Genomic DNA, 12,641 nt, shown 5'->3' with positions numbered 1-12,641 from the left:
ACAATACAATATACACCAAATACACAAATCTTTGAGTCTACTTAAACAAGTACAAATACCTTCATACATTTACAGTCATATTTTACAAATGGCTTGCACATGAATCGTCCCCGTCTCCCCTCGCCCCTTTAAATACCACAGCCCTGTGAGGTAAACAGGGTAAATATAATTTACAAATAAGGAATCCTAGGCATGAAGAAATTAGGTAGCTTGCTTGGGGTTAACTGGGTGTTTTGATTGTGTATAGTTGTTTTGTCAGGAGGAAAACAGAAAAAAGAGAAGTTGCTTTGGTTTTTTTCTTAGCATTTATATCACCTCATATTATCTGTTTGTTTACATATTTATTGTCTATCTACCTTATTAGAATGGAAGCTCCATGAGAGCAAGACCTTCTTTAGTCTCATTCATTTCTAAATCCCTATTACCTAGAAGACAGCCTGGTAATCAGTATGTGCTCAGCAAAAGTTTGCTGAATTAATTAATTGCTATTAAGATAGTACTTAATATTCAATTAGGTAGGGAGCTTGTCAGAGGGAATAATGACAGTATTTTTCAAATAGTACAAATTTAACAACAGAAACATAAACAGCACAGAAATGCTTAGGCTTTCATTTGATTTACATGGTACCTTCACTGTGGGACTCAAAACATTTTATAGTCATTTTCATTTCTTTTCACTATTTCCCTGTTCTAATAATAACAATATCAGTGTAGAGCCCTTCTATACTAGGGACTAGAAGACTAGAAGATCAAGCAGTAGAGGGAGAATGAAGAGACAGAACTACTACAAACCACCTTCCTCAGAGAAAATGCTTGTGCTGCTCTGTCTGCCTCAGAAAGATACAATGAGTATTCATTAACTTGAAAGGGGTTTCTACCCTCAAAAAAATCACAGACACATGGCTATTCATGACAGGTAATCATTTGAGTCTCACTGCAAAGAACTCTCTGGTCTCAGTCTGGCTTTCTAAACATTTTGGTGCTCCCTTCTAAGAAAACTAAACAGAGAAGATAACTGAGGATGGATTTAAACTTCTTGGAGAAACCTAGTTCTAATTCATTCAGTACAACTGGTTTGATAAGATTTTTTTTTAAAAGGGCCATGAAGTACAGTGTCTCAAACTCTTCTTCCAAAGTGCTCCTACAAGCAGCCAGAAGTGAACGCTTATCTGTGAAGTACACCTGGTCACAGTCTCAAGTGGCAGACAAGGCCAAAGCTTTCTTTGCAGGTTGTTTTTTTCCTTAAAAATTTATATGATTTGGAAGTCCACACCATAATATATTCATGTATGCTTTAATTTCATCTTTATGTCATGAAATATTTCAAGAGCACAAAATCCTCAAACTAAGTACTAGGAAGATACTGCCATGTCTACTCTGTGGCTTTCCCAAACACATACCACACACACATACCCACACCATAGCCCTGCAATATCCCTAGAAGTACCCTAAAATTAAGAAACTCGGTTAAAGAAGAGTTACCTCCTTAGACTGGTATCTACTTTTAGAGTGGTAACGATTTTTATAAGTCATGAATTCACCTAAAAATGGATAAAAGCCAATGCTCAAGACATAAAACCATGCAGAGTATAAAAGACGATTCAAGATTCTCTCCCACCCCTACGTAGACTTTCCCTGTTATATACACATTTAAAAGCAATCAATTTCTTTATATTTGCTCCCACAATAAAAGTTAATCTAAAAAACAGTTATGAGTAACTCAGTGGTTGGTGCTATCATTTACTAAAGTGGCAAAGACAGGAGAAGTAAGTTTCACATGTGGTAGAAATCAAGAATTCTGTTTTGGCCATGTTAAATATGTGACGACAAGCCCACTTTAAGTAAACAAATTTAGCAAAGCAGGTTTTGAGAGTCACTGGCATAAGAGATAATGGCATTTAAAGCCATAGGACTGGAGGAGATCCCCTGCATGGACACAATGGCTAGAAAAAAAGAAGGTGTTCCAGCAAGCAGAGGAAGAGGAGGAGCAATCAGCAAAGGAAACTGAAAAGGAGGCGGCCTGTGATGTAGAAAGGGAGAATACGTTATCACAGAATTCAAGAGAAGAAAGTTTCTCCAGAGAGACAGTGGCCAGGTATGTAAAATATTGATGCGAGATTGAGTTTGATGTGTACTGAGATGTGACTATGGGATTTAACTGCACGGAAGTCACTGTGATCTGTTACTGACAAGCACTGTTTCAGCGAACGGTGGGGATGGAAACCTGACTGGAGTTTGAAAGACAATGAAATATGAAGAAGTGAAGACAGAGAACACAGGCAATTCCTTCATGTTTTGCTGTAAAGGAGAGAGCATAAAAATACCATGGTTAAGAATACCAACGGGAATGATACAGTAAAGAGGAGATATTAGTGATAGAAGAAGAGGGGAAGGGGTATTATGGCCATAGGAAGCAAAATCCCTAAGAAGTCAAGAGGGGAAAAGCACAAGGGGAGATTCTGGCTTATACAGGAGTGAGGATCTGTCTTCCTTTGTAACAGAAGGGAAAGCAGGGGATGTGAGGACAAATACAAAGGGGTAGAAAGATCTGCTGATGGAAAGATGAGGGAATTCATGTCCTATCTCAACTGCTTATATTTTATCATTAAATATGAGGTGAGGTTATCAGTTGAAAATGCAAAGGGAGATAGGCTACAGATTTGAGAAAATAGGAAAATAATGCAGTTATTTTGAAAAGTGAGAAAGCAAATTTACTAGAGACAGGTAGCAATGCTACACATTGTTGAGTTTCTATTAATATTTGAAGTCTGTGGTTTTAAATGCAAAGTAAGACCAATTAATGTAAGTGTGTATTTTTCTTAACAATATTTAGCTGCTCAGGTTCAGGCAGGAAGTAGATAAGTAGTTTGGTTTACCCAGAATTGGGGTTTTGCCAAGACGAAAGGGTGAGAAAAGGATGATAAAAAATGATCACGAATAATACGGGAATATAGTGCTGAAGTATAAATGATGACAGCGAAAAAATGATGGAGTCAACAGATGGGTCTCAATAAGGCTGTAGTAATGTTGGAGAGTAAGCATGATGGAAACAGGATCAGAGAGTGAGATGCTGAGAGTTAAGATACTAGAGGTGGTACAACTGCTTCCTTCAACGTTTTGTCCTAGGCCATCTTATCTGATATGTTCTATTTTTTCTCTTAATCTCGTGTCACATGGCATTAGTATCCATGCTGACAACTTCTAAGGTTCCCTCTGTAACTGGACCTCAGTAAGGGGCAGAGCTTAGGCTGTGACAGACAAACCTGTGGCCAATTCTAGTTCTGCCACTTATTGAGCAGTTTGTCCTTGGGTAAGTCCTTTTGTTACTGTAGGCATCAGTTTCTGCCTTTGAAAATTGTGGCTTAACCTAGTATCCTTTTGATTCAGATGTTGTTTAAAATTAAATAATGGATGTTCATACAGACACTTCCATGGCAATCCTTCAAAAAAGAAAAAAAAAAAGAGGTAACAGTATTACTACGGCCAAGTGCCCAGGAACCAACTCCATAAGGATCCTGCAGCTGCCTCATAACATGTCCCAAATCAAGGTTGGCCACCTCTACACACTGCTCTCTTCCTGTACTTCCTCCTCCTGTCTAAGTTAATGAGATCACCACCTTTTCACTTGGGCTACAACAGTTAGAGCTGTCTCTGACTCACGCTTTTCACTTATCCTCACCATCCAAATTGTCGCCAGATGATGGTGTTATATACCAAGTCTAAGAAGCCATAGATTTTAAGATTCACCAATATTTTACATATCATTAAGAAAAAAGGATGAAAAACACTGTCATTTACATTTGTAAGATACAACCATTTCAGAGATGTTACAATTTGAAGAAAAATGTACATCTCAGAACAGCCAAAACATGGCAAATCTATCTCGAAATGTTCTTTTACCTACTATCTATCCTTTCCTTGCCATCTTCATCCCAATAATGAGTTTAGGTTCTCATTCTTTTATTAATACCTTTGATCTATTCAATGACCTGCTGTCAAGCCTCCAAAAATGTTCACTTCAGTTCACCTTTCACACTAATGCCAGAGCTACCTTCCTAAAATATGGATCAGCAGCTTTCACTGCTCTCCTGCCAAACAGCAATGGATTTTCCCTGCTCATAGTCTTAAATATAGCAATCAAAGAGCAACATAATCTAGTTCTTAAACAGCCATTTCCCTTCCTCTGCCACTTCAATATTTGACACAATCTACTCTTCAACCACACAGATCTGATGTTCAACAAAAAGAATATGGACAGTGGGCACTTCCTGTGTACAGAGCTCCCATTTCTTAGCTTGACATGTCCTGCTAATCTCTGCACTTGTCTCACACAATCAAAATAAAATCCCTCCCACCTTTTACAATGCAGATCAAATGCTACCTCCTCTGCAAGGCCTTCATACATCTTTTAAAAAATTAACCAAGTCTGTCTCTGATAGGGTACCCCTTGTTCATTTATTTTAATGTTCACCTCTTTTTGCACTGTACTATGCTTAGAAAACTGTTTATATTTTGTTTTCATTATTAGATATCAGGCTTTTTGGGGCACAGCCAGTATCTTGTTCATCTCTGCATCTACCTGCAGCACCTGGTACAATGCCTTGCACACTATAAAATTAATAAAAGTGAATTTTGATGTGCCAAAATGAAAGGCTCAGATAATACGCCCAGAAGTTTCTAAAGAAGCAAAAGGTCAATGGCCAGTGCCAAATTGTGAAAAAGCAAAAGTTTAACCTCTCCATTTAATGTGCCAAAATGATACAGAAGAACAACCACAGGCAGACTACTTGGCTCTGTCTGCTAAGTGCCATTAGCAATGTCACCCACAGGAGAATCTTTTTCACTGTTCGAGAGCTGGTATTATCCCTGCCGTTATGTTGAATTTTTGAAAGAGTTGGCTAATCCATTTCTTTAAGCCAGGTGTTTATCAGATAATGATTTCTAGACAATGGTATAAATTTAGCTTAGGAGAATAGAAATTTACAAAGAAAGAACTATGAAAACATGTTACTTGTTATGTATTTGACTGTAACCTGCAGTAGCAAAATACAAAGAACCTAGCCTTCCCTCAATTCCTGTCCATCCATCCTCTTCTACTTAGATCTTGCTATACACAATACCAAACACATGTAATTTTCTTTAATAAGATCTTCCCAAGACACAAAAATGATCATAATTTGCCAATGTTATTAGACTTTCTATCCAATTTACTCTCAAATGAGATCTGTGGCAATAAAACGGTATTCTTATGAAATAAAAATGCAAGACAACAATGGCAATGGTAAGTGACATGTACAATTCACACTCATCTGGGGTAATGTCCCTTGAGGCTGGTGAGAAGGAGAAGGAAGAGAAGAGAACCCAAGGTGTTAAAAATGGCCTCTTCTCACTGGAATGGGCCCGAGCAGACAGTCTCTGGTGCAGAAAGATTAACCCTAGAATCTGTTACTCTACTATGTTGTTTCATTTCTTTTATTTAAAGATGTTTTAGTCTTAAGAGACTTCACTCTATCACCAAAACCCTTTTCTTAAAAAAGCAAATATACTTGGAAGGAGTCATGTCTAAAACGATAGTCCTTTAATATCCATATCCAAGACTCACTTACTAAGAGTTACACATTGGCTTAAAAGGACAACTCTGGCACTACTCACATTTCGGACTGAAGAATTTTTTGTTTTAGGGGGCTGCCTATATATTATAGGATGTTTAATTAGCAGCATCCCTGGGCTCCACCCACTAGATGCCAGTAGTGACCCCCTGAAGACAATGAGAAATATCTCCAGACATTGCCAAATGTCCCTGGAGGGCAAAATCCAACTCCACCTGGTTGAGAACCACTGGTCTAGGATATTCACAAGAATCTGCCTAACAAGCTAGTGGGTTAGTAGTTTCAAATCCATTTTCAGTAGTGGAAACTGAGACTCAAGGAAATAATGATATAGGTTATAAATGGCAGAGCCAGCATTTGTATTCAATGTGACTCAACTGCAAAATCACATTTTTTTTTTTCAACCAAGAAACAGGTTTTTCTTCCTTAGAGCAGAGTTAGAAAACAATAATCTAGGTGTAGGAGATAGAAAACACAGGCTTGAAAGAAGTGAGATCCTGGACACTGATGGAGGTGATGGGAGGGAAGAGGCTGCTGATAAGCTTTACTAATGGGTTTGGCAATTACACTTAAAATCAACGCCTCTGCCTTTTTGGCACCCTCACTAGAGACAAGAGCTAATCCTGCTTCTTGAAAGATTATTATTCTTTCTTGCACCTTGTCAAAACTTTATGGGTTTCTCTAATGAAGACTTAGACTATGAAAAGGAATTAGTCTTCAGTGTAAAAATGATTGTAAGCAGAGGCCCTACTACTTCAACCTTGGGAATTTAGAAACTTTTCAAAATAAAATTCCTGGATTACTCTTGCTATGTTTTAAGAAACACCAGGCTCTGGGCCAGAATTTGAATACTAGAACTTCAAAACTGTGAACTAAGTCATTTAATGCCTATTGAACTGGGTTCCCATTCTTGTTGAGGTAAAAAGAAAGATAATGCATCTCCCTTCTCCTTCCTTCATCCCTACCAGGAATGCTTTAGGATAAACTATAATCTTGTTTGGGAAGTTAATATGTCAGCTATTACATACCAATCCTGATAATTTCTAGTATATATGGATACTTTTTTGAATTAACTTTTTATTATACTCTATGTAAAAAAAAAGTATATTGCTATACTTTTGTATCTGAAAGTGACTGCATTCTTCAAGGTATTTTAATCTGGAAAAGAGAGAAAAATGTAGAACTTGTACTCCACATGGCTTTTTTCCAAAGCAAATCACTTGTGACAATAATGTGCAAGGCTGGTTCTTAAATCCACTCCTGGGAACTGAGAGGCAATCAAGACTCAAAGATGGGCTCAATGTGCTGAGGTGGATGACTTGCTGGCCAGTCAACACCATGCAACGAACAGCAATTAATGAATTTCGTCTACTTAAAGTGACGACTCTTTAAGTTGCATTAGGCTTTGTCCCAGTCTCTATCTTTTCAACATTTTTAATCAATGATATGGGTGAAATGCAAAGCAGGCATCCCTGAAAGAAGAAATCCTTTTGATGGTATTCCTTATAAGAAATAGTCCTATTACTGGACACTTCAAGAGACTAGTACCCCTACATTGTAAGGAAACTGATTTCATTTGCGGTTGTTTCAGCCAAAAAGCTTGCCCTTAATATTAAGTAGAAATCTTAATACTATGGAGCTACACAAAGCTTGATTCCCTTCCAAATGAAAAATGCTTTAATTATTTAAGGATTTCACCATTAAGTCTGTTCATTCCAACACTGTTCTAGTCCATCTATATTTCAACCCCAATTTCAACTCCTTCCCAAATGCTTTCAAAATACTTTGGTTTATTTGTGTTTACCTTAAAGTATGGTACCCAAAACTGTGCTCATACTCAAATGAGGAATAACTGAATATGATATATTAATGTTGAACAGTGTTCATTGTTTGGCACTGCTCTTGAGCACCCCCTTCATCCTTTCATAAAATTGTGGGCCACATTTGGCTTTCACTCATGACAAAATTTGGTTTCCCAGCTTGAGTCCTAACTGGATAGATAAATCCCTGGAATTATCTAGAGATACACTGGTCTGTATCAGGATGGTAGAAGTATCAAAATGTCACTTAACAAATATTCTGGGCTAGATCATTACTACATTTCTGCTTGCTGGCACACTAGTCCAAGACATGGAAAAAAATGAAGGAGGAATAGGCAAGAAAATATGTTATACATAAATCATTCCACAAGATTAGTACCTAACTTCCTCAAGCCACATAGAGCTCTTATAATATTGGCAAAGTTGCTAAAAACTTTACTGGGCAGAGAGAATCCACCTTTTAAGAAAGAAGTAGAGAAAGAGGTAGTAAATGTAAAATGTCTGAAATTTCCAATTTTAAGTGCATTTACAGTCAAAAGAAAAAGCATCAACAGGTGCATACTTAGGCTCTCTTCCCTCTTTTCATCTCCATCCTCCCCGCCCCATCAGCCTCTCATCTGTCTTTTCAGATTTAAGCCCCTCCCAACCTCTTTCACAGCAATACATACTTTTTTTTTTTTTTTTACAGTGACCTTCCAGGAATAATGGCTCCTAATTCTGTTGAATAATCAAATGCTGACCGTGAGATCAGAGAACAAGTGGTAAGAGCAGCACAAGAATGATTAAGAAAAAGGGCTAAGCACAAAGGACTTTAAGGCCATTCTCAGAGGGGGATGGAAATGCAGTATGTCAGGGAAGTGGTGGTGATGCTGGGGACATGATATGTTTAGTACCCCACAAATACAGTATGTGTGGGAGGGTGAGCAGCACAAGCAGCTCAACTTTGGTTTAACTATACAAAAGGCAACAGTCATATGGAACCAGTTAAAAACCCTGGATGTACTGTGGCAATTTCTAGAACAAACAGGTCCTACTTACTGGGAATGCAAATCTTCAATTAGAAGTGCAGTGGCCTCACAAAGCAACTAGGAAGAACAGTTACTGGAAAAGGATGGTTTCCTCAGTTTGAGGGCCTGCTTCAGTGCTCACAGTAAAGGCTAACAGTTATCGAATATCATTATGTGACAGACTTTACGCTAAGTGCCAGATATGCTTCATTGAATTCTCCAAAAACTGCAAAAATGGGAGTTGAAACTATTACCATTTCCATTTTTACAGATAATGAAACTGAGGATCAAAGAGGGTGAGTAACTTGTACAAGGTCATATGACTTGTAAGTGTTAGAACCTAGATTAGAACACAGGTAGTCTGAATGTAGAACTCAGGCCCTCAGTCACCATACCTATCTGCTTCTATAGTAGACAGAAAAAAATGCCTGTTTACAAAATGTTAATCTTTTCATTTTTACTGTCTGATTTTTATTTTAGAATAAAACTAACCAATACAGAAAAATTAAAAAAACACACACCAAAAGTGTCTGCTGCCATGGATGAGCTCAGCTGAGTGCTTTATGAAGTAATCAACTTAAGACAGAAATGATAATGATAGAGGTTCAACAACGAAGACTCTAAACCTTAGTAACTTTATTTTAAAGACAGAAAAACCAGCCCTCTCTCACAGCATTGGTGTGAAGAGTAAACAAAATAATAAATGCATACAAGAGCATTCTGTAATATACAAATCACTATATTCTATTAGGTATTACTTTCCTTAAACACAAAAAGCATAGGTTTTGCAAATCTGATAGAACACACTGTCCACACAATTGCAAAAGGCAGCCTACTAACTAATCGAAATTGGATATAACATGTACAACTAAGACCAAGGGAAAATTACTTCCTAAGAATATTTTTATCAGCCTTTAAGGTTAGTGTTGGAGGAAATTCACACAGAAATTTAACACATACTTCCAGGAACTTTATGTCAGGAGTCAAATGTAGGGGAGTGTAGCAACTACAAACATCACTTCCTCTTCTTCTAGCCATGAATGTAGGCAGTTGTAGAAAACACGAGCTATCCTTGGTCTCTCCTGTCAGAACTGACTGCTATCAAGAGTTATCAGTTGCTTCCAATCCTGACTTCCTTCTATCCTCAAACATCTAAGGCAGACGATCGTATTGGCTGGCACTCAAAAGTTTACTCCATGAAGTTTGCATTTTTCAGTTCTAAGCCTACCACTGTAGTTGGAATCTGCACTTGGGGGTAAACCCATACCCAGACACACCACAGACGTAAAAACAATTCAGGGTGGAAAAAATCTGGTTGTGCAGACTACCTTTCCCCTTCTTGATCTACGCGGTAAAGAAATGCTCTTTAAAAGATCGAATGGGTGGCACAAACGGAAATGAAAGAGCAGACAAATGCACTGGAATATTCAAAACGCCGTCTCTAATTCAGAACTACTTTCTCCGCCTTGTTTCACAAACACATTAGGCACCTTCTGCATCACAGAGTATTCGATCGCGTGCCTGATCCATTGAGGCGTTAAAGACCAGGCTCCTGATTCTAAACACCATCCAGGGGCACGTACCCAGCGCAAATGCCATCCACCAGGCCAGGATAAGAAAAGGAAAGGGCTGTGGAAATGTAAAAGACTCGGCTTTGTAGGCCCGAGAACAAAACACTCTGAGATTACACAGGAGACTAAGGAACGTTTGCGAGGCTCCCAGGAAATGCGTCGTAATGAGCTTCACTCCACGCCCCACGGGGTTGCCCGGAGGCGTAAAATATTGCCGCGACGCGCTTCTGGCGCGGCCTCCTTCGACGCCGGCGTCGGCCCGTATGAGGCCGCCGGCGGTGGCAGCACCGTGTCGCCGCCCTTCCTACAGACCCCTGGCCGTTGTCATCCTCCTCAAAAAGGCGCCCTGATGAACCCATTAATCACGGCGCGCTCCCTCCCCCCCCCCCCCAGGACGCGGCCTTCCACCGCCTGAGGAGAAAGCCGGTCGGCGTCTTCTCCGTCTCGGCTCCACACGCCCCTTCCCCGCCCCGCGCGGAGACAGCCACCGGCTCTGGCGGGCGACTCCATCCCCGACCCCGTTTCGTAGCTATGCCCGGAATCACCCATTACCTTCCCCAAGCAAATGTGGCACGTGATGGGCAGCGTGAGGGACAGTGTAACGTTCTGCACGGCCTGAGCCATGGCAGCGTTCAGAATCCCGCCAACACGGAAGTCCCGCCGGCAGCGGCTCCTCGCTACGACGGGGGGGCGCTCGAGGCCGGCTACGGCGGCCCGGCAGGGCCAAAGCCCGCCCGGGCGCGGAAACGAAAACGCGCTTTCAAAATGCTCGCTCTCCCGAGGCCTTTTCCTTTCATACCAAGAAAAAAAAAAAAAAAAAAAACCTCTTTCCCCGTTTCGGGAGCTGAAGATACCTGAGAATGGGAAGGAATGTGGTTTACTACAGGCGTTGAGGATCTTGAAAATTTAAAGTTAAGCGTTGTAGTGGAGAGAAGAGAGGAATATGCGAAAAGGTGATTTTAAAGCCCCAAATCTTTTTCTGGGGGTTGGGTGGAGGAGAGAGTTTTTCCGCCTAAAGCTTTAAACCCCACACAGTCCGTGAACATACGACACAGTCAAAACACGAAGAAAAAAGATGTTGTCTGCACATTTTAGTTTTTCAAAACTTTTCACCTTTCTCAGCTCCCTTTCCATTCTTAAGTGATTTAATGTGCTTCCAGAGGGCACAATAATTGACTTAAAACACACAGCGATTGTCTCCTTATCTGTGTCTGAGACAGTCTGGATACATTTAATCTCAGCTTTCCTTGAAGACCTGCTTTCACGGTTGGCCTTTCTGTGGTTACCGCCTAAAGGAGATTTGAGTTAAGGATTGGAGCCGTGGACTCTGATTAATAAATACCCGACGTGAGAGAACTGCAAACAGTGGGAGTCACTCACTTGGGCAAGGCATTTTAACGCCTTCATTTCAGGTACATGATTGGATATGAAATGTGCCACCGTGTTACTGAACTTCAAGAGAGGATTTGTGAGGTTATAAATTATTTCCTACCAGTGAAAGAGAAAAAAAATCTAAAAGTTCCTAAATGAATTTTAAATGCATCATAACAGATTTGGAATCTAACTGCAACTTACTTTAAGTGAGAGAGAGCAGATGTGATAAACTACACAAACGGATAAAATCTGTGAGTTGGAAGATTTAGGAACAAGACCACTGGGACAACTTTTACTAATCTTTTTGGAAAAGAGGCAACATGATCTCAAGAAAGAACTTCATGGTTAAGAACAAGGGGTTCTGGACCTGGGCTACTGGAGGAAAATCCCCACCCCCAACAACTTCCTAGCTCTATGGCTTCAGGCAAATTATTTAACCTCTCTGCATCTTAGCTTCTTCATTGGAAAATTCTGAGTGTGTATATGAGGAGCAAAGGAAGTCGATACATGCTTACTATCATGTCTATAAAAGGGTCAGGCAACAATGGGATTGGAGCAGCTAGCAGTTTACATGAAGAAGCCGCAAGTGCAGTTCAAAATTGGCTCACAAGTGAGAATTCTTCCAAACAACTGGAGACCATCATGTGCTTGGAACTGGAGAACTGGGCAAAGTAGGTATATTGATTATCTGTCTAATGGCTACTTTTTCAGAATGCTTGGCATAAAAATCATTCAGTTTGGCTATTGCCTCGTTATTTGAAGGCAAAGCCATATTTATACAAGGTCCAGAATTCATGTTTTGCTGATGCATCTTTCACATTCCCAGCTGTAAACCTCAGGCTTCAAAATAAGAAAGCTCTAGGCCACTACCCTTTGTCATTCTAGTTTTGCCTTTCCCCATCCAACTGTTTTCTTCCTTGTCCTCACCTTGCTCATGCTTATACCTAACATGGTATTTTAGCCCTCCTTCTACACCCTCTGAGTGAAGTGTAGGACTGAAACTGTTTTGCCTCTCACATCCATCCCTGGAAACAGTGCATCAGGAAGACACATTGAAGACATTTCTTTTTTGTAAGTTTAATTTTATTTTTATCGGCACATAATAATTGTAGATATTTATGGGGTACAATGTGATGTTTGGATACATACATTGTGTAGTGACCAAATCAGGTTAATTAACAAATCCATCACCTCAAACATTTACTATTTCTTTGTGGTGATATCATTAAAAATTCATTTCTAGCTATTTTGAAATATACA

General features: G+C 39.7%; 1 protein-coding gene across 1 annotated transcript in view; it reads right to left on the bottom strand.

Moving 5' to 3' along the window:
- OBI1 (ORC ubiquitin ligase 1) overlaps positions 1–10,689 on the bottom strand; it is a 38,571-nt gene extending 27,882 nt beyond the window's left edge. The window contains exon 1 of the mRNA XM_045566831.1: positions 10,560–10,689. Coding sequence (XP_045422787.1) covers positions 10,560–10,631 — 72 coding nt within the window. The 5' untranslated portion in view covers positions 10,632–10,689. The remainder of the gene's footprint in view (positions 1–10,559) is intronic.
- Positions 10,690–12,641: the final 1,952 nt, after the last annotated feature.

This window comes from Lemur catta, chromosome 13 (assembly GCF_020740605.2).
Source record: "Lemur catta isolate mLemCat1 chromosome 13, mLemCat1.pri, whole genome shotgun sequence".
NCBI classification, from domain to species: Eukaryota; Metazoa; Chordata; class Mammalia; order Primates; family Lemuridae; genus Lemur; species Lemur catta.
The sequence above is the reverse complement of the archived record's forward strand: the minus strand, read 5'-3'. Positions and strand labels throughout refer to the sequence as shown.